Source organism: Manacus vitellinus, unplaced genomic scaffold, assembly GCF_001715985.3.
Source record: "Manacus vitellinus isolate BGI_N305 unplaced genomic scaffold, ASM171598v3 scaffold_25_pilon, whole genome shotgun sequence".
Taxonomy (NCBI): Eukaryota; Metazoa; Chordata; class Aves; order Passeriformes; family Pipridae; genus Manacus; species Manacus vitellinus.
Genome location: NW_021939882.1, coordinates 10295284 through 10318768, shown reverse-complemented (window position 1 = coordinate 10318768; position 23485 = coordinate 10295284). Strand labels below are relative to the sequence as shown.

General features: G+C 42.1%; 1 protein-coding gene across 2 annotated transcripts in view; it reads right to left on the bottom strand.

Annotated features, from left to right (window-relative positions):
- LOC103762925 (protocadherin alpha-C1) overlaps window positions 1–23440 on the bottom strand; it is an 80546-nt gene extending 57106 nt beyond the window's left edge. For both annotated transcript variants that reach the window (XM_018073512.2, XM_018073513.2), the window contains exon 1: window positions 21001–23440. In XM_018073512.2, the coding sequence (XP_017929001.2) occupies window positions 21001–23415 (2415 nt within the window). In that variant the 5' untranslated portion in view covers window positions 23416–23440. The remainder of the gene's footprint in view (window positions 1–21000) is intronic.
- Between the last annotated feature and the right edge of the window lie 45 nt (window positions 23441–23485).

Sequence of the window (23485 nt, the reverse complement as noted above, 5' to 3'; positions counted from 1 at the left end):
TAGAATATGCACAACCAGTATCACTGTGTGTGCAATAACACCTTTTACTCTTTGATAGGTTTTGAATATTTTTTTTTAATACAAATATGTTGAGCTCTACGGTTATAATGCAATTTTACTTGTGCCATCTTTCCCCTATCCAAAAAAAAAAATAATTATTAGTCAGATAGTACATGACCTGATTTTTTGAGAGCCCCATTCACACCTGTACATGAAGCATTTCTTACATTCTATTCTCATGTTCAGGAATATTTTGTGAACTTTACACTTCCTCTGAGAAGGTCTCAAATCTGAAGGGTCTATTTCCCAACTCTTTCTCTTAAAACCAATTATTCTGGAAGATTTTCTAGCTTGTCCAATTCATATATCTGCCACTAAGTCATATTCCTGAGAAACAGACACATTCTGGCATTAAGATACTTCACAGATTGCTTTATTTATCCTATTAAACAAGGTCTTCTACTAGACTTGGATGGTTCCATCAGTTCAAATCTTTACTAATGGCTCTTGAGCTCTCCTAAATGGACATCCAAATGGTATTGGTGGCTCTAAATCTGCCAGTGTTTTCTTATATATGATCTGACTCTTAAGGCAATCCTTTTTCCCCCTCTCTATTCTTTCTTAACTATTTGTTCCATATGTTTTTCTCTATTATTAGCCACAGCCTAACTTCAGCTTCCCATCTTCTATTTATACCACCATCCATTTTTTTTCATTTTGGTTTCTATGCTTTTCTCCATCTTGTCTTCTTCCACTGAATATTCTCCCCTTTCCTTTCCATCTTCTACCTCTAGCACATTCAGTCATTTCCTACTCCATTTTCAGTCAGTCCTCCTACCTCTTTCACTTTTGCTTGAGTCATCCACCCACTTTCTCCCTTTATGTTGATTTTCCATATTTCTTTCCCCTCAGCATTCTAGCACCTTTGGATTTGTCCTTCTGGATAGACAAGAAACAGACTGTGTTCCTAAAGGATGCTGATAAAGTATGCTGTTGTCTCCTTTTCCCTTCATTTTTGTCTACAAAATTCAGATAAAGTAGGAAGCTAAGCAACAAACAGTGGCACAGAACCAATGGAAATGGAGATCCAGGTATAAAAATAGAGGGTGAGAATCAAAAGTACAGGCAAGGAGTAATATGAGGAACAGTCACCTTCTTCACTGCTGAGAAGGACTAAAGGCATTTTCTTTAGAGCCTGTCAGTACCTCTCCTTAAGAGGCAAAAGAGGTCAGGTTTGCATTATAGAAGACTATACAAGTACCCAAGTATTCCCTCTCTTGAAAACACATCCTGACTTACATCTGTTAGCTTTATTTCTGCTCCCTGCTTACTCCAAAGTGCCTCTCAGAAGTTAAACCACCTAAACCTGAACCTGCCTGCTTTGGACCTAACAAGGAGCTGGGAATCCTGCAGGTTTGGAATCACACTTTTAATGATGCCCTGAGTTTGCCTTTGAGTCTGTTAGAAGTGTTAACTGTCAATGCCTTCACACCTTGTGCTGGATCAGATTTTGCTTTTTGGGAGGTTGGTGTTTCCTCCTCCTCCATTTGCACTTTTCTTTCTTGCCCTCCTGCTCCCCTAATGACTTTTGCAGGTTTGTTATATTTCCTAATAGCATCTCCATAAATTTTCTTAATCCACAAAAGGACAAGTTACAAAATGACAGATTCAAGTCATAAAAACATATCTTATGCTTTGGTTTCAATGCCTTATTTATGGAGCCCTGTATCTGGACAATCATAGTCAGTTCAGGGCCACAAAACTGCACAAAAAGACATGGTGAAAATCTCTTTTTTTCAGCAGAGTTGCCCTGCTAAGGCACTAACAGGATTACTCCTTGAACAGAATGGTTAACTTATGCTTTGCTCAAAGATACTTTCAGTGTAACTTTCTTTTACAAGCCTGCCTAATCCATCCTTAGCACATCTTCAAGTTATCTAAAATGTTGCAGACCTTTCACTGACTAAAAACCAACAAACAAACAAAACCCCAAACCCAAAACATAGAAAAAACAAACACCCCTAAACAAAACCAAACCAAAACACAAACAAAAATAAAACGAAAACGAATCAAAAAAAAAACCAAACAAAACTTCACAACCAAACCAAAACAAACAACCCCCCCCAAAAAAAAAACAAACAGAGAGAGACAAGAGACAGAACTGAGACTCACCTGTCTCACACCTGCTACCACTCTCCTTCCTGGTATTTTCAAAACACCAGCTGAAGCAGGCATTAACCTATTAACCTATAACTGGGCTGCTAAATTCATGAAGTGCATTTTCTCCACAAAGCAGACCTCTGTGCAACTTCAGTCCCATGTGACAACTAAAATGTAGCTTAAAGTGTTTTGTGTTTATTCCCTGTGCAGGAGTGCATTCCACTACACATTCACCACACTGCCTGCAGCCATTCCAGACAGCCCAAAACACAAGTAGAAAGCAAAGATGCACAACTGGAAAATGGATGGATCATCCAGTGATTACAGCTAAGCTCTCTTCACGTTGCTCTCAATTTTTTCCAGCAGCTGAGTCACAGTTCTGTCCCTTCTTTCTCCATCACACATAGAATCATAGAACAGATGGGGTTTGAAAGGACCTTAAAGAACATCTCATTGCAACCCCCTGCCATGGGCAGGGACACCTTCCACTAGCCCAGGTTGCTCCAAGCCCCATCCAACATGGCCTTGGACACTTCCAGGGATCCAGGGGCAGCCACAGCTCCTCTGGGCAACCTGTGCCAGGGCCTCCCCACCCTCACAGGGAAGAATTTCTTCCTCCTCTCTCCACACCTCTATTCCGAAGCTGTATGGGAGGATCTCTCTGAGCTACAAGGGTCTGTTCCAAACCACCAAGATATTCTTATACAGCAGCAAGCTACAACTTGCTCCTGAAGCTAAATAGTAAAGCAGCACATAAAAGATGGTCAGATTTTCTCAATTTAAAATCAGACCCAAAATGCTCTTGTACTGAGCTGCACAGAGCTGCCCTAAATTTCTCAAATTAACAGAGCAAGTTCTACGTAATCAGAGTTAAAAGAGTAGCAATGACTTCCTTTTTCAAGGTTATACTTTAGAATTAACTGCTTAATTGCTCTTTTCTTGATGGTGGACAAAGTCAATTTCAAATTTGCAAGGAAATTAAATAATTAGATCTATGCTTTTAAAAATATAGAAGTGAAGCAAATCATCACCTCTACCTCTGGCTGGTGCACTCAGACATGAGTCCCATGCTTTCTGCAGCCAGAGGCTCAATGAGAGAAGGCAGAACTGTCTAGATATCATGGAAATTCCTTGCTGTAGAATGGATGAGCAACCAAAGGAACAATGAAGGTGTTGCTCTGAACTTCCAGAGTTCACCACCAAAAACACAGGTTGAGTACAGGTTGTATTCATCGCACCTGCCACGACAGAGAAGCCACATTATGGTGTGGAATGAATCTCTGCATGTCTGGTTCCAGCCTTTCACAGTGGTCTCAGGATGAGTCTTTGTTTAGACTTGTGGTTCTCTGTATGGTGGGGAGGAAGAAACTTGACCCCAAGGACAAATAGAGTCATAGAACATCCTGAGTTGGAAGAGACCCACAAGGATCATTCAGTCCAACCCCTGGCCCCGCACAGGACACCCCAACAATCCCACCCTGTCCCTGAGAGTGTTGTCCAAACCCTCCTGGAGCTCTGCCAGCCTTGGGGCTGTGCCCACTGCCCTGGGGAGCCTGGGCAGTGCCCAACCAGCCTCTGGGGGAAGAACCTTTGCCTGAGCTCCAACCTAAACCTCCCCTGACACAATTCCAGCCATTCCCCTGGGTCCTGTCACTGGTCACAGAGAGCAGAGATCAGAGCCTGTCCCTCTGCTACCACTCATGAGGAAGTTGTAACAGCTCTAAGGTCTCCTCTCAGTCTCCTCTTCCCCTCTTTCCTCCTCTTGAGGAAAATCTCCATCACAGACTCTACACAGCTTTTAGCACAAATCTGAAAGACTTTGCTCAGCAATCTGGGCAAATACCCAACAACCCTCTGCTCTTACCCCCCTTGCAGCTGCATTTTTGGCTGCAGGTCTTTGCTGCAGTTCTGATACAAGTGCCATGTCTCCAGTACCCAGGCAGAAAACTAAACCCCTGCAACTATTTTAAAGAGCAGCTGAGAGCCATAAAGGAAGCAGGAGGGGATTAAAGCACAGGCCCCACAAAACACACTGAATCTGTGAGGATTTTTTAATAAGACCCGTATGCTGCTCCACAGCTTTCTGTACTCCACGTGTCTGCACAGGAATGGCTGAGCAAGGAAAGTAGGGCAGGAAAATATTTCATTTTGTTTGCTAATTCTCAGCAGGCATTTCTGAGCTTAGAAGATTTTGACTTCAAATCCTATTACAAAAATCCTTTGGCCCAAACTCTGCTGTTCTTGGACTATTTTTAGCCTATAACCACACATATAATGGGCAAAATGTTAATACTGCAGATTCTGCTGATATTAACTGACCTCAGGACACGTCCCATTGATTTCCTTACTCAGCAGAAGCAGAAGCATTTGACCCTGACTTACACTCTCTGCTAATGATTTTGTTTTATATTTGTGTTTCTCTTCAGGGTCCTGGCACACAGTGGGATTCCACACCCTCCTCCCTCCCAACTCTATCCTAAATAGATATCCAAAAGCTTGTTCTATTTTCCTCTGTTGAGCTGGAACCTATGTTCCAGCCATCTCATACCCTTTGCTGTACTTCTACAATCTCAGTCATATTTAATAAGGTTATCACATTAGCACAGAGAACTGGATTCCAACTGTGCACTTACAAGTAGCACCTGATAATGTGCCAAAACAATCTCACAACAATTCTATGCAAAAATAAATAAATAAATAAATAAAAGCAAAAATTTAGCTTTCTCATTTCTTGTGAATACTTTATCAATAGTTTGAGTTCATTATCTGTAATTAATCTGATTTTTTCTTGTCTGTAATCCATGGTATTTTGCTTGTACCCATTTATTTTCTTTCCTTTCATGTGCAGAGATTTGAAAAAAAAATATATTTACAACTATTATATAGTGTGACTAAGTGTATGTACATGTGAAAGCACACAAAGAAAATACAAAATAAGGAATAACAGGAAAATTATGCATTAATTACTATAGAGGAGCTTATACAGAGTCTTAATCCAAATGAATACAGGGCAACAAAATGACCTAAAATAAGTTTTCAAGAAGATGGAGAAGAGAACTGGAGCCTTAAAATGCACAGCAGGGGAATACTAGAGAATTGGGAAATTATGGAATTTTACCCCAGACTTATAAAGGGGTGAGACAAAATGATGCAACAGATCCCAAATAGCACCCAAATAGCATCCCAAATAGTTCCTTAAGGGAATCAGTGGCAAATCCCAGATCAGTCGATTGTCACCAGTGAACTTTTGTTCACTGTGAATGAGACTGTGAGCCATGACAGCCAATGTCCCCTTTCTTCTGCACTGCACACAAGTGATCCTGGTCACCATCAGGCACACAAGCAGATGCTTGGGAGTATGTGGGTGTGAGTGTGCAAAATCATTGAAAAATGAGTGGGATTGGGAAACTTCGGAGATTTTGCAGAAGAAAAATCACTTTTCGCTGCCACGAGATCTCACATTCAGTTCTGTTATATTAATTTCCTACATAACAATTCCAGATTCTTCTGTGTGAGACTGAATTTGCACACAAGGTCAGACCCTGAGAGGGTTCAGTCTGAAAGGATGAGACTCAGCAGTAGCCAGAAGATGCTGTGAGAAACCACCAAAAACACAGAAAACACTGTGTGGAAGGGCCCAGAGAAGAACAAGCAACCATAATTTTCACAACCCAGAGAGACTTTAAGAAAGGGATGGGGGCACAGCTGTATTAACTCTCTGCTCCAAGTCCACTTCCCCACTTGCCTACTGACATCAGCACAGCTCCTGCACCCTTTTTCACAGTTCCTCCCTCTCTAGCACTCAGTTACTATTGCTGCTGGAGAACAAGACTGGCTCCAGGCAGCTGGGGAGGCTGCAAGGAGCAGAGCAGGAGGGAGATGAGATGGGAACAGTCAGCAGCATCTCTCAACTCATTCCCTGGGTGGGAAGAGCAGCAGGGACTGAGGCAGGGGCGAGCAGACCTTAGGAAATACAAGAACTGTAATGTCACATACATTATTAAAAAAGAGCTTGGCAGCAAGGCATGAAAAATATCCTGTGTGGCACAGGCTGACAGGCACATCTTGGGGTGAAACAGTGGCCAAGGTATTAAGAAGATGACAGAAAGCCACCAGTCACAGCTGCCCAGCTCAGGACCTGTATCTCCAGCTCAGCACTGCTGAGACAGCTCTGTCACATTCATCAGTGCAACAAATTCACCTCTGATTCACAGCACACAAGAGCATCTGAGAGACTTGAAAGGGGAAGCAAAGAAAAGGGAAGATTCTATATATGAGGTCAGGCAGATTATGACCTGAAGCCCAGAGGAAGGCCTGAGCAGCAATGGCTCTCATGCAGCAACAAGAAGGCAAAAAAAAGTACCCTGGAGCTAAAATGGAGCTTTAGAAATCAGGACAAGACAAAAGCAAGGTGGAAGCAGAAGCAGTTGATCATGACATAAAAGCAGGAAGTCAGGGGAGCTGGGTTCTGTTCAGTGTTACATCAGGGGCTTCATGATTTTTGGCAAGTATTTTCATTCCAAAGATGTCAGCAATATCTGGGCTCAAACAGCCACAAGGTTTAAAGCACTACTGAATACTTGGATGTTCTCAAGGAATAAGGTACATACACATATGTATAATTTATTATTTGTAATGGGTGCTGAAGGGAGGTAACTGTTTGGGGATTTTTAAGTAAGCATGAAGCAAATCTGTTTTCAAACTTCCCTTTGGAATTCTTAAAACCTCAGTGACACAAAATATTTATGATCTCAATTTAGGAAGAGTTCAATATTTGTTTCCTTGAGCACAAGAGTTCTTACTGTACAGATCAGAGTGGTTGACCTAATGAAATATTCCTTTAAAAGCTGGACTATATCCGGTGTTTAGCACAAGTCAGTGCTATAGTATTAATGCAGAACTACCTTATGCATTTTGCATGGATCATACACTGGGCAAAATCCTTCTGTACTGAGGGAAACCCACACTGTTTGTGCCTGTTCCTGCAACAGCAGGCAGTGGCTCTGTGATGCAGAGGGCAGGGTATCCTGCCTGGTCCTCAGCTGCTCTTCCAGAAGGGCACAGATCTTCCAGCCTTACAAGGATACACCTTTTAGCTCTGTTAACCTCAAATAACACCTGACTTCCAGCTTTTAACGACTCAGCTGATCTCAGTGTACTCCTTCCATCATTGAACAGAGAAACCACAGCAGGACATGGGAGACTCTGAGATAAGCAGGGATGATGATATCAAATGTACCCACTGAAATCAATCCCCTCTCCTTGTACTAATCAAAACATTGTCCTCCACAACCAGATAAACCTGCAGTGTCTCAGCACGATTCTTCTCACTTAATACTTTGTGAACTGTGCTTTTTGGAAACAGATTTTAAGACTGAGCATTTGGAATACAAACCATTACTGGCTACACAGTTAAGAAAAAACTAAGATAATAATCCAGCAACACCAGTGTTCCTCCTGGGTTTCTTTGTCACGCTGAACACTGGTTAAAACCACGAAGTTTAGAGGCCTTTCAATCCAGCTCACTGAGAAGGCCATATCCCCCCAAACCACTTATCACAGTGGTCAGGGTTTCAGTCTCCAGGCAACAGAGTCCAAGTTTGTGAGAACAAAAAAGGCAGCCTGGTTCTGTGTCTGGAAAGCACACAGTGGGAACAGGAGACTGAGTCTGGTCCCTCTCTCAGGGGTTTATATATTTTAAATCAGCATGAAATCTGAAAACATTTCTGGGAGTAGGAACCAGACGTTGGGAGAAGGTGAGGAAAGAGTTACAAGCACTGGGGAGGGCAAAAGGAAAACAGAAAGAGAGAAGAAAAAGATTTGGAAAGACAGGGAGGCACAAACCAATCCATATTTCTATCCTTTGGGTACTTGATCCTTCAACCATGAACAGCACAGTTATTTTCTTGCTGTACATACAGCAGAAGCAATACTGATATTGTATTTTCACCAAAGACTTTCAGTTCTCCTTTAGTCCTTCATTCAAGAATTCTGGCACATAAACCCACCCAGAATGGGAACTCTGCCAAATGATAATACTGCTGAGTTATTTCCTGGGGTTTCTGCTGCTGCAATACAAAAGCCTGTGCACTCTTCAGCCTTGCTAGAATCTCTCTGAAACAAAGCATCTTCGCTCCAGGTAAAAGTATTAAAAGCTGCTAAATTTCTGAGCTATCAAATATTTTATCTATTATCTTTTATTGTGATACTTCTGTTTAATTACTACACTGTTGCATCATGCAATTACTTCAGTTAAGCTGTTCATTTATGCTCATCTTTGATACTTATTTGTTCACTTCCCTGTTCTCAGTTTCTTACACTCCATTAATGCATTTTCAGTGACACTGAAACTAGCCCCCCACATGAAGCTTCATAAGCCTACTTGTTCAAGAACTAATGGCACATTTCCTACTGATGAACCTCCTCTGTGGGGTAACTGACCCTCAAGGCTTACAAGCCTCTCAAGTTTTAAGCCAAATTTCCTTTTATAGGAGATTAAAAAATAATCATTGTCCTTGTCCAGCCAAAACACATATTCAAACCTTGAAGACACAAACAGAGGACAGTGATGTAGTAAATACTCAATTAACCAAAGTACTCATTCCATTGTTTTTCTCCATTGATATACTTCTAAGGATTGGGGTTTTGATTAGCAATTCATCTAAAATTCACTCACATTACGATCCAATCATGTATTTCTAATGTACTTTTATACTTTTCCACTAGCAAATAAAATAGTACTTGTTAAATATCTCGAGCCTTTACCACTTATATTCTCATTTGATGGACTCTTCTTTCCTCAGTCACACATATTGCCCTTTGCAACATCTCTAGCAAATTCTGGCTGTCCTTTTTGAACATAGGTGGCAAAATCAGCACTTGCCATTCCTTGTAGGATGCTGTCAATAATCCCCCAGAACCACCACAAGTACCATGACTACTGCATTTTCTTGTTGATGGAAACACCTGACCAGCTCATGAGTTGTGCTGTGATCCACTTGTTTTCCACCCATTCACTAAATCCCACTTGTATTAAAATAAACTATTTAAATTCTAGCCCAAAATAGGATTGCATTGTTAAGGGATATCAGGACCATTTCTGCTGGGTCGCTGGAACCCAGCCCAATGCCCCAGGAACGGGGGACAACGCCCAGGCTGAGAGATGCAGCTGCTGCTCCCTCATTTGCAGGTTCAACCAGCAGCAAAGCTGAGCACGTGTCCCAGTGACACACAGCCACACACAGAGGGCAGTGACACCGTCAGTCACACAGACTGACACAGCCAAGGGGCTGCCTTCCACCACCCAAGTATAGGACTCCCATTTCTAAACCCTCTGCACTGAAATTCTGGACCCTCCCTCGTGCCCTGGTCCTGGGCTGGGCACTGTGTTTGCTTGTTGGTTTTTTTTCCTCCCAATCCTTCTCAGTTTCAGCCCCAACTCTGGTCTGGGCCACACCTACAACTGCAATTACTGGGAGGTCCTGCCAGCTCTTGGCTGAAGCAGGGCTCTCTGCTGGCAGGACTCGGAGGGAACTGAGCCTTCCAGCTCTTGTGATTATCTACCAAGTAGAGTGAACAATAATTTCTCAAAAGCTTGTAACACAGCCAACCTTAGCAGCTCTTAATGGCTATCAAACATGACACAAAGACCACTTCCTAACAAATAACAAGTCCTTTTCCCAAAACATACTTCAACAAGGCTTTTAGAGGAAAGATCAGACACATTCTTCACGAAAAGCAGCACGGGCAGCAGGTCAAGGGAGGGGATTCTGCCCTTCTTCTCTGCTCTGGTGAGTCCTCCCCTGCAGAGCTGCCCCCACTTCAGGGGTCACCAGCAGAGGAAGGACATGGACCTGCTGGAGCCAGCCCAGAGGAAGCACCAAGATGATCAGAGGGATGGAGCAGCTCTGCTGTGAGGAAAGGCTGAGAGAATTGGGATTGCTCAGCCTGGAGAAGAGAAGCTTTGGGGTGACCTAATTGTGACCTTCCAGGACCTGAAGGGAACTTACAGGAAAGAAGGAGAGAGACTATTTAAGGGAGTGTGCAGTGACAGGGCAAGGGGGAATGTCTTCCCACTGACAAAGGTCAGGGTAGATCAGATATTAGGAAAAAATTCTTCCCTGTGAGGGTGGGGAGGCCCTGGCACAGGTTACCCAGAGAAGCTGTGGCTGCCCCATCCCTGGAAGTGTCCAAGGCCAGGTTGGACAGGGCTTGGAGCAACCTGGGCTAGTGGAAGGTGTCCCTGCCCATGGCAGGGGGGACTAGATCTTAAGGTCCATTCCAACCTCTTAACATTCTATAATTCTACTGAAAACATAGAATTCCACAGCTCCAAGACTACCAATTGCAATTGCTTTCATTAAATAAAAAAATAGTCATTATAAAGTTGCTCACACTGCTGAACTTCCATCTGTACCAGAGGTGAGAGTTCTCTCCAGATGGTTCATTAACCCATTCTTTGGTTTAGGCAAAATATCCCCCTATACAGAATATAGGTTTGATCCTTGAAGCAAATTTAGCTTGAACACAAGATGTAGACAGTAATTGCTCCTGGTCCAGTTTCTCTCTGTTAAAGTATTTTGAAAAACATTCCTTTTGGAAGAATTAATAGTACATTAAAAATTCATGATACTAAGTGACTGGATACTATTTATAATAGTAACTAAAAAGTGTCTTTCAGACAGAACACTTTTATATATAAAACTCTCCCAGTTTTATTGGGAGCAAACAAGGGTTGAGCATTAGCAGCAGCCAAACATATACTTGGAACAATCTAATTATACAGCACTATGGCCAATAAACAGAATAATTCTGCTACCTTTGAGGAGGTGACTGAAAGCCCTGGGTATAGAGAGATGAAATATATTATGAGATAATGTAATATACATTTGACTGAGATTTTTAATGTGTTTTAGACAGCCACAAGTTATGGAGATTTACCAGCCCGCACATAAAAAACTCTCATGCCAAGACAATGATTTATTTGGAGCCAGTATATTTTTTAACAAATGAGAAAACATATGGCAATGTTGGGGTTTTTTTTTTGGGGGGGGAAACTACAACAAAATCTCAGCTATTGTAATTCCATTCTTCTACTACTTCTGTTCCAACATGATTTCTGTTCTACAGACCAGTTAGGAGAGAAGTGGGACACTTGAATTTATCTTCAGCTTTTTCAGGCTGCCATGAGATGGAACCCAAGACTCCTCAAAATCCTCCAAGTCCAGAAGGGCTGATTCATTAAACAAATTGTCATCTCCTTTCTATAATGGCAGAATAACATCAATGGTAGTCCTGAAAATCTGCAAACTGACTAATCCTGAATGCTCAGTCAAATGTCTAATCTTGAATACTCCATCCAGTGTAAATCTTAAATTTCTCCATGAGTCTTACAACAGTGTAATCTCAGACAATAATCCTGTGAGGGGGCATAACAAGGCTGTGAAATGAGGTGAAATAGGGTTGCAGGTGCTCAAATGTTTCTTTATTCTCCCCACCCATACTTCACACTGCTGACCACAAGATTGTTAGAAGCCCAGTGAATGAATAAATTGTGATAAAATTAATTAGAACCTTGATGGCAAGTAGAGAAGTAAGCCTTCAAAAGGTTATTACAAAGGAAATTATCACCTCATATTTTAAAGGAGAGATTTTTGAATTATTCCAAAAACCTCCCTGTCACCTGGCAGAAGGGAAAAAGGAATTAAAAACTCCTTATAGGACTTCAGTTTGGAAGGATCAGTGCAGTTGACACCATCACAATTAGCTCTGAGATGGTGTCAATGATACAGTGCAGGTATAAGCCTAGGTAAGTACAAGTTCATTTTGAATTATTAACAATGATGTCCTGTAAACAGAGTTTTATATTAAATCAGAAAAAAAAAAAACCCTGCACTTCTATTTTTCTTTTAGCTTATTGGTATTTCTAATCTGGCAGGCATCTCTACCCCATTAATTTGTCTGCCTCTTTAGCACTGCTTTTAACAGTTCACAAAATGTCATCCAGGAGAAACACAAAACATTACCACAATATATCCTCTCAAACGAGACCATTCGTAGAAAATTCAATTATTCAGCGTGTATCATGTATAAAAACTGACATTTCCTTTAACCAACCCCCTGATGACATCCATCATTGCTTCTGTCAATGAATCAGACTACAGGGATCATATATAATCCCTTTCCACCAGCTTTGCTTGGGTGCCAGAGTTACCTACGGGTTCAAGACAGAGCAACAGAACCCGTGCATTTCACAGTAGAAGGAGCAGAATCTCCTTGCAAAAGGTAACACAAGAGCTACAGATTCTTGTACAGCACACCACAAACTAAGAGCTCGAGTAGAGCCATTTCCACAGCTTCCCACTGAATCAGGATACTCCACGGAGTATTACCTTGTCTTCCCTGTTTACAGTCACCCTACAACCCTGAGTGCACATGACAAACAGCTGCTTCCAAGCTGTCACCAGTGTTGTTTTATCTAAGGAAGTCTCATTTCATAAGGGGGAGAGAGAGAAGAACATTAAAATTTTCTCAGCTGCGTGGAGCTGAAAATAAGGGCAAGATCTAGGCTTTGTGTGAGAGCTGAATGATTAGCATAAATACTTTCCAGTAAAGGAAAACAGCCATTCTACTGCAGAAAAAGAAAAAAAAAGATTCTTGCAGAAGAGAACTCAAGGCTACAATTAAAAGTACAAAGCTGGTTTCAGATATTAAAACTTTCCCCAAAGCTATGTTGTGTGGTTTTGGTCTCGTGCTTGATGGCAAAGCAAGAGCTTCCTAAACTTGTGTTACTGGGGTACAACCATCACTGTAGTTGCAGCTGGACACAACTGGATACAACCCAGCATTAGGATCCACAACAGAGGATGTCACCAGCTGTGCATCTGCCAGGGAAGGAATTCAGATGTTATGGCATAATTTTCATATTTTTTATAGAGGGTTTCGAGCACCTATTAGGAAAAATACAGAACCCCTGTAAACACTTCAGCACAGCTTTTGGAAGTGGCATAAGGTGTCATTTTTGGAAAGGCTATAACAACTTATAAATATTTATATTTTGCCACATTTCAAAGAATTACAGAAACACAAAGATAGGATGGAAAGGACCTCAGGAGACCTCTATACAAAGGGAGGAGGGCTAACCTGACAGGCAGATGAGGTTGCTTAGGATTTTTATCCAGTATTTCCATGGATGAAGACCCTCTCAGGGTCCTGTGTCTCTTTTCCAACACTGTCACAAGAAAGAATTCCTTTCTCATATCCAGCAAGTATTTCCTTTGCTGCAATTTTTAATCATTTCCCCTCTTTCCACCACTGCAATGCCTGTTAGGCAGTGGAGAACTACTGTTAATTCCCCTCTCATTGTTTTTGGGGATTTGGTTTTTGTTTTGGGTTTTGGTGAGGGTTTTTTGGTGGGGATTTGGGGGCAGGGGGAGAGTTTGGGATTTGGGTGGGTTTTGTGGGTTTGTGTGGTTTGGTTTTGTTGCTGTTTTTTTCTCCCAATCAAGTTTAACTCCAACACTGTCAGTTTTCCAAGTTTTCCAAGAACCTCAGCTGCCTACATTAAAGAACACTGTCCCCATGTCCTAGATGATAACCAAAGCAATACAGAAGAGAAACACTTGGTGATGAACTATTAATTCATACAACAGTGACAGCTCCAGGGCTTGATGGTTTTGGATTTTATCCAAAAATATCTGGGTCCTCTTTGAGCAGCTTGAGTGAAGAAATGTTTTTCACAAAACACTACACAAAAATAGTTAAGGGCCTCACTACTAGATTAAGACCCCAAAATGATAATATTCTTCAGTGAACATTTGTATTCTGCAGCCATTTCTGACCACGATCAAACTGGCATCTTTCCATGTTCTGTATTAACTCAGGTTAGTTTTTCCTGTAGTTTATCAAACAAGGTGAGATGCATTAAAGAGATTGAATGCCCTGTAGAGAAGCATGATGTTGTAATAGAGAAGACAGGAACTCGCTAATTCTAATCCCCAGACAAATACATAATAAGATTAAAACAAAGATGAAAGTGCAAATAGCAGTCCTAAACCAACAACCCCAAACCCTTTGAAGCTATTCCAGCTGGCAACTTTGATTAGACAAGTCATTTGCTACGATGATTTTACTTCATCAGCCCCAAAAAGGTGAGATATGGTGGCAGTTAAATCTCCTCTCACTGGAGAGAAGAAATCACTTCCTTTTTCCAGCAGATTTTCTTTCTACCAACATGATATTGAAAACAAAGAGCTTTAGAGTTTGATTATCTTTAGGGTACTCATGATTGCCCAACAGAAAGAAAACAACAAAAAACAAAATCAAACACACACCCCCCGACAAGACAAATCAAAATAACTGAAGGATTCACTTGGAGGAATATATATAAAATAGAATTGATGTAGGCCATGCTCCACAAGACTTTCTAAAGGTGTCTAAAACACACTCCCAAGACACATGGCCAACAGCCATGTAGTTCAAAAGATGAAGAGCTCACTCAGCTGTAAAACTTCCCTTGCTTCCTTGCTTCTGACCCCAACAAAGGAATTGGAAAAGGTTGTGGAACGACAGCACAGAACCTTTTGGAATCAATACCCTCAGGTTTTGTGAGGGAACATCATAAACTTTGATTTTTCAGACCGGTTGTGCAAAGAGGTTTGACTTTGTGAAGGCAGCTTATGCAGAATAAAGAAATAAAAAGCCACTAAACGTGGTGTCAAGACCCATCAGACTGGGGCCAGCCATGGGGGAGATGGAAGAACTAACAGATCAAAATATAAAAATCATTCCTTTGGAGAAGAAAGAACCCAAAGAACAAAAACTTGTTCATTTTCCTTAGAGAGGCTGCTCAAACACCAGAGGTTACAAGCTACTTCTTTATTTCTTAATGTACCTTCTTTCTCTGATACTTAATTTCCACTTGCCTTATTGGTCAAGTTTGCTTTTATTCTACAAAATCCTCTGCTAGCACCAAATCTTTGAGCTGTTGCCCTGGTCACTTCTTTGCCTTACAAATTCTCAGCTGAATATTTTAACTCCCACGTGCCTGATTGCCTCCCTTTTCAGTTGGGATATTGGATTTTGTTGCCATTCTTTTGATTAATTGCGATTTTAAATAGCCCTCAGCAAGTCACACCTTTAGCAGAATTCCTTTTGTTACACTGAAACAAGCTACCTGCAATCCCAAAAATACACAGCATTAGCACAGTTACACTGGGCAACACTAAAAGTCCAGCAGCTTCTCTCCAACAAGGATACAGAGGATGCAAAAGCCAATGGTACAAAAATATGGTACACAAAGACCAGTGATCCCCTAGAGCCACCACCCCATCCTACAACAATTAATCTGTATTTTCCTCTATTTTCAGTACCTTGAGACTGACACTGACTGTGTGACAAGTTACTCCAAGGGAAAGGAAATCTCTGTCACCAAGGCAGAACCAAAATGCTGGGAGTTCAGCATCCTCAGATCCCCACTACCTGATTTCCATCACTGATGTCTAAAAGAACTGAGAATTAGAAGCATAAGATTGAAGAGAATTTGGTTTGGCTTGGGTTGTTTGGGTTTTTTTTTAATAAAAACCTGTCAAGTCTGGAGTGGAATAATCGGATTGAAGGAAAGCAACTGCAGAGACAGGAATTTAGAACAGTAAAACCCAGCCTATGTGACCACAAGCCCATTACCCTGTTTGGATACAAATTTGGAGGAAGGAATAAAAGAGGGTACACGGAAAAAGGAAGGAAAATACTCATAGATTTATCAAAGACAACTATTTGCTAGGTTGGTCTTCAGTTCTTTTCAATGGAAACACAAATCCATCTCATCTATTCTGATTTTACAAAAGCATTGAATACAGTGCTATGTCAGAATATTTAACACACAAGAAGTTGGGCTATTCTAACAACAATTGCAGAAGACAATCACATGGCATCATTCACTTCAAAATCTTGACACCTGTCACAGAAATGGATGACATCTAATAACCCAAAGTGCAGATTCCCATAAGTTCCTACCTCATATCAACTCATTTCAATTATTTAAAGCATTTAGTCTCAGCCTACAAACAGCACAGTCTAAACTCTTCTAAGATGAACAGGGTGAGTTGCTCTCAGCAGGTGGCTATGACTTTTTAACATCTAAGGCTCAAACATCAAGCATTTAGGTGGGTTAATTTAGAGAGAAGAATCACCATCTTGGGCATTAACCTTTTCCCCATCCACCTCTATCCCAAATAAGTTCTGCAATAACACTTACACAACTGATAAATGAACATATTACAACCATGGAGAAGATAACTGCCCTCCCAAGAAGTATCAGATGATGTATTCCCTATGCCCTGGACTAGGAAGTATTTCTATGTATACAGAAGGCCCTTTGTCTGAAATATATGTAATTTTAGTCATATATTTGCAAGAAATATATATCCACAAACAAAAAACAGATGCTGAGAAGGAGTATCGGTGTAATCAGACAAGTACAGAGGTGACCATAGGAAAAAAAGCTGAAAGAGATTGACCTGTTTACTCTGGTGAAACAAAGCTTAAGAAAATATGTGGTTGCTTTCTAAACTGTGGAGAAAGCAAGACGCAGAGAGGGAAAGAACTACTTACACTAAAAGGGAATTGCTGGCACAAAACCAAATATCTACAAATTCAGAGCAAAGAACTGTTGGCAGGATGTCAAAACAGTGTTTTAAAAGCCTTAGAGGAATAACTTTCCAGTAGGAATAATGGGCACAGCCTAGTGAATTTTGCAATTAAAATGATCATTTTTGCAATTTATATTTAAATCTTTGACTTTGAATATTTAAGATTAAATGGTGACATATACAGGAAAGGACTGGACTTGACCCAAATTGTGTTTTCCTTGTTCTGTGCTTTCATACAAGAATTACTCACATCTACCCTCCCTCAGCCCAGGTCACCATTCAACCTCATCCTTCCCTGCCCATTGCTGCCTTTGCCTTTTGCTTCTCTAAATAAACTCATATTACTCTCCACGTCCCCTCAAGGCCTTGTGTCAACCTACAACTTCTGCCACTCTCCTTTCCACCACCTCCAAAAATAATACTCCAAGCCAGACATCAGACAAGCAAAGTTTCAGCCCAGCCATTTGTAGCCTTTCCAGGACTCAGTGTTCTTTTGTTCAACTTCAGAGCTGCATCCTCCTCTGCAAAAGGCAGCTGAAGTGGTCAGAAAGAGGGAGATCTACAGCAGTTTCCCTTGCTGAATTTTCTTTGATATTCGCTCCTTCTAGGATTTTCTTGGCCTGACCCCAAGAGTAACTTCTGCAGCCAAGAAATCTTCTTAAAAACTGAATTCTTGCAACGTGGGCATAAGACTGCTGGTTCTAGGCAGGGTGTCATCAGCACAGACAGGAAAAAATGGGGGAGGTGCTTTCCTCTTACATTTGACTTTGTTATGGGGGCATATTCCCCTCAGGATGAGATGCAGGGAGGGCTTGGACACATGTCTGGTCTTCACTTAAGAGAGGAAACAACTGATGCTTAGCCTGCAGCAGTTTAGCCTGGATTGCCTGCCCCTGCTCCAGAGTTAAGTGTATCCATTTTTGTCACTGGAAGTGCGTGTCACATTGCACAGAATTATTCCACTCCCATTACAGATTCACGAGAAATATTCTCCATTGCAAGGTTTGCCTCTATTTCTGGATGTAACCTAAATATTGAATGTCAAGTCACAGAGAGGTCACTACGCTCCCAATGTGGAAATATCTTACAGGCCTTTTGTGCAGCACAATGGGCAACACAAGCAAATAAAAGGGCTGCAGCAATCCATGGCTACATCACAATAATAAGTCAGTGGACCACTGCTTACTTTAGTAACCACCAGTGCCTTTGTCTCTCATACAACACACCAGCGTACCACGCTTTCCATTTATCTGCCATTTATGCCATGTTGCAGAAAGGCACAGTAAAATACTGAAAGAGATACAATTACAGTTTACTCTACTGCTATTATGGCCATACATTGAGCTATTTTTAGCTCTAACCCAAATAAAAAATGTAAAAGCAGAAAGGGTCTCGTGCGTCCGCACATGAAAAAATCACCCAAGCCTATAGTTTAATTCAGTAGCAAAAGCAGAAAAAGAACAAAGAAGTTAACCTAAATCTTGAAAATATGTTTAATTTCTAGAATTTCATTTCACTTTTCATAAAAAAACCTTTTTCTATCCTACGTGTACTGAAAACTGAAATCACTTCCTCAATTTAAAAAAACTCAACAAAATCAGGTAAAGGCATATTTAAGTTCTGCTAAAACTGTAATTTTGAAATACCTTCCAGTGCTTTGAATTATAACTATGAAGTAGCTCCCAGCACCTTTTAAATATTTGTTGCTTTCTTTTTGTTACATTTATATTCTTTGAGAGCAATACAGCAATCTCTCCTCAAAAGCTCAAAGGGTCACATAGATTTATATTTTTATCTCCAAATAAATCAGCCTGAAAGCACTTACAGACAACATCTAAAGTTAAATTTTAATTTTTTTAACTGAAATTTCAACTGGTAAATATGCATATGTAGTTAATTCTCCAGCTGGAATGCCACTGTAATTATCAGCACCAAATTAATAATAAATAACCAGTGTTATTTTGGTTTTAAGGGTAGATGGGTTTTCAGTCTCTGCCTCTGATCCCCTGCTCAGCTCAATTACTGCAAAGCCTTTGGACTTTCCATGTAGGTCACAGCTATGGTAGCCCATCCCTGTGTATTAGGAGCCAAGGAATTAAAATTGCCAAAGATGACATCTGGGATTTTTTTTCACCCACTGCCAAAAGCTCCTTAAAAAGTGTCTCATGCTACAAGTTTAAAAATTCATCTGAATGACTGAAATACAGTGAGATGTAACAAGATACATTTCAGTTGTTCTCATTATGGAGATCAGGGATACTTTTGCATATTTATTACAATTAAGTTCTTTAATGTGTTGGTAACCTGAGTTTCCAGATCTTTTTGGGAAGAAGGAAATGAGGTGTGCCAGTTTTTGACTTTATTTATATATATATAAATGTTGTTACATAAGTTTTGCAATTATGAACTACTCTCCAGGCAAGGTTACACCCCAAGACACCATCAAGATTCTTGCAGACACCTGAGTTAAGAGATTGCCAAAAAAGGTTGTTAACTCCCTGTTACAAGGGTTCTAACTCACCCTTTTTTCAGATTCTCAGAATAATTAGTGATACCCCCAAAACAACAGCAATGCATTAGGAACAGATTCTTCTTTACTGCCAACTGTTGTTTGCCTGGAGTCTACAATTTCTTATGGAAAGACACCAATTCTTCTGGTTTTGCAAGATTTGGGTATTCCACACACCCCTCCTTGCATGGTGAGAAACCCACAACACGTGCAACCCTCTGCTGCTACAGAGAACAGAACTTTCAACTGATTCTGGCTTTGATTAACCAGGTAAAACCATCATGTGTAAATCAAATAACAAATATTTCACAAAATATATTTCCTTGTCAGTGGAAAAGGTTTCAGAAAAAAAAGTGGGAGGGATGGGGCAAAAAATACAACCCACAAACCTATTTGACCCTGTCAACAGAGAAATACAGGAAGGTGTGAGAAACTAATTGGAACCTTTTCTAGAGGGGAAAACTTACAATAGTGCACTACTTTGAAATTCAAGAGTCATAAAACCAAGTGTTATATAGTTGGATATGTGTTTGATTATCCAATGAAGTTACTGAACCTACCCTTACAACCCTTCAAACAGGGACTGGGCATTTATTTACATACATTTAAAGGTACATTAAATATTTCATAAATGGAAATAAGCATAATGGTTACAGACTCGGGACAAGCTCTGATAATTGTAAACTAGGTTAAAAACAATGGCAGGAAGCAGATCATACCATGTCTGTCTAACCTGGCTTCTTACAGCTTCCTTAGAAACATCTGGAGTAGCTCTTCCCACACAGAGAACTGGCCTGGACAGAGTCAACATGACTTAGCTACTATTATATACACTAAGGACTTTGACAGTCTGCAGCAAAACATCTCAAAAGTTCACAAAAATACACAGATGACTCACAGCACCTATTAAAAATATATAAGAAAACTGACTCTTGGACAAGTGACAGAGCAACACCCAGCAGATGAGACCTTGTAGCCCTACACTGTGATCACAGTAAAGATTCTTTTCTCCTGCAAAGTCACCCATGATGCTACTGAGAAGAAACCAGCTTGGTCAGAGGCTCAGAAGGACATTATTTCAGATTCACAAAACCTATGGATTGCTTGGAAAGAGAGATGAGCACTACAAATCAACTTTCCTAAAAAGGTGCTAGAACTCCTACTATTCCACCTCAGACTTACCTTGGGCATTGTAAACTAACATCTTGGCTCAGCAAACTGCTCTCCCTCAATGAAAAAGTCTCACAATGTGGGGGTGGGGATTAAAAAATTGTTAAAAAAATTAAATCACAGGCTTTACACAGTGTAGCTTAGAACCACCCATGGATTAGAAACTTGCATGGACTCTTATCATGCCCCTACCCAGCTCTCTGAAGACTTGGCTTGACTTGCAAGGTATTTAGTTTTCACTTCTATCTTCTTTACTTTCAGTTATGTCTGAAGGTCCTGAGTGATTGTGCGGAAAAAAACCAAATCTCTTTTGTCATCCCACGACCACATATCAGACAAAGAGATCCTTGGCTTTAGGAAATGCATAAAAGAAACTGAAATTTCCTCCAGGTGTCATGAACTGACACCTGCTTTCCTACAAACACCCTCAGTACATTCTGCATGGAACAACCCAGTGCAGACACAAGGCCACGTGCCTGGGAGAAAAAAAAAGAGAAAGGCAGAAGTACTTACCACGAGGACAGCACTCAACCGGTCACTCTGGACCTGCTGCACTTGGATGCAGGGCCCTGGCACCTGTAACCTCGAGCCACTGGGAACGTTCCCAGCATCACCATTTGGGATGCTGCTGTTACCAGGCCCGAGACCTACAGACGCCCTGTACAAGTAGGTGTGAGTGAGTTTACCCACGCCGGTGACCTCCAGCATGTCCGGTGGGAGGTGGGAGCCGGGCAGCATGTGCACGCTGTAGCAATACTTTTTATAATCATCAGCTGGGCAGCAGCAGCCACAGCAGCAGCAAGTCCGGCAGCGGCACAGCCGCACGGCGGCGAGGAAGAGGAGGAACGCCGCGAAGACGAAGGAGACACAGGCGAGGGAAATGATCAAGTAGACGTTCGTAGCGTTGAGCAGCGGCACCCGTTCCCCGCTGTCATCGAAGTCGGGCAGTGCCTGGGGCAGGGTGTCGGCCAGCAGGATGCCCACGGTCACGGTGGAGGAGAGCGGAGGGTCCCCGTGGTCCCGCACCACCACAACCACCTTGTGCTTGAGGAAGTCGGTGGAGCGCATGGAGCGCGTGGTGCGCAGCTCGCCCGTGTGCGGGGACAGCTGGAACAGGGTGGAGTCAGAGGCCTGGGCCAGGTGATAGGAAAGCCAAGCGTTCTGAGCGTTGTCCTCGTCGTCCGCCACCACTTTGGTCACCAGGTAGTCCTCGTCGGCCAGGCGGGGCACAACCTCCACGGCTATGGAGCCGTTCTGGCTGGTGGGGTACAGGATGGCTGGGGCGTTGTCATTCTGGTCTGAGATGTAAACATTCACTGTTATGGCAGCACTCAAGGCCGGTGCCCCGTTGTCCTTGGCTTCCACTTGGAAATAGAAGCTCTTAAGCTGCTCAAAGTCAAAGGCACGTTTTGCATAGATGCTCCCATTGGCCAGGTTCACAGACAGAAAGCTGGTCAGGGCACTGCCTGCAACTGTGGAATTCCTGAGCATGTAAGAAACCCGTCCATTCTCCCCTATATCAGGGTCAGATGCCGAGACCTGGTAGATAAAAGCACCGAGTGGATTGTTCTCCTCCACAAACACATCAAATGCGTCAGCACTGAAGACAGGAGGGTTATCATTCACATCAGAAATCTGCACCCAAACCGTCTTCTGAGTGGTGATGGGTGGAGAACCCAAGTCTGTGGCAGTAATGGTGATGTTGTACTCACTGATCAGTTCTCGGTCCAGAACCTCACTGGTGACAAGTCTGTAGTAGTTTTGAAGGGAAGGCTTTAACTGGAAGGGAAGGTTTTCAGGGATCTGGCAGGTTACTTTCCCATTCTCCCCAGGGTCCTTATCCAAAATACTCAGCAGAGCTATCACCGTGCCAGGAACAGCATCCTCAGGAATGGGACTGGAAAGGGATGTAATTGTAATCTCTGGGCCGTGGTTGTTCACATCAGTGATTTCCACCAGCAGCTTAGCTGTGCTGGACATGCCAAATGCCCCATTATCCCTTGCCTCAATAAGCATCTCGAGAAGGGGTCTCTGAACAGCTAAAACGCCATTGACTGTCACCTCCCCGGTGTGGGGGTGAATTAAGAACATGCGCTGTAAGTCAGCAGAAGTCGTATTGCTAAATGAATACCTGATCTCTCCATTTGGACCTTCATCCAAGTCCGTGGCGTGCACTTGGACTACCAAAGTGCCACTGGGGGAGTTTTCCAAGATACTCGCCCTGTAGACCGAGTGCTCAAATTCTGGTGCATTGTCATTGGTGTCCAGCACAGTCACAATTACCGGGACATCACCGGACTTTGGAGGGTTCCCACCATCTTTGGCTGTAAGCACAAGTCTGTGAGTGGCTTGCTGCTCCCTGTCTAAGGCTTTCTTCAGCACCAGTTCAGGATATTTACTCCCGTCCCCGCGTATCTGCATTTCCAAGTGGAAATGTTCGTCGGGGCTCAGAGTATAATTCTGGACACCGTTAGCACCTTCGTCAAGATCTTGGGCATTGGGGAGTGTAAACCGTGCCCCAGGTGACAGGAACTCAGGCACGCTTATATGATATTCACTTAAGGGAAAGCTGGGGGAGTTGTCATTTATGTCCAAGACTTTAAATTCCATCCTATAAAGCTCTAGAGGGTTTTCTAACACGAGTTCATAATTCAGGAGACAGACAGACTTTAATTCACAAAGCTGCTCTCTGTCTATGGGCTCGTTAACAGTCAAAGCCCCCGTGCTGGCATTTATATTAAAATATTGCTTACTTGAACCGGTGATCATGCGAAATTTCCGAGCTGAAAGTGTAGCTGCATCTATTCCTAAATCCTTCGCTATGTTCCCAACAGACGCTCCACGCTCTGTCTCCTCGGCGATGGAATACACTATTTGCCCGTCCGCGGCGCAGCAAATAAGGCAGAAGACCATTAAATAGCCCCGCATGCTTCCTCCCCTGGCTCAGCTCCCCGCAGACCGGCTCAGCAGGAACATAATCCAGAATTTCAGCAAACAC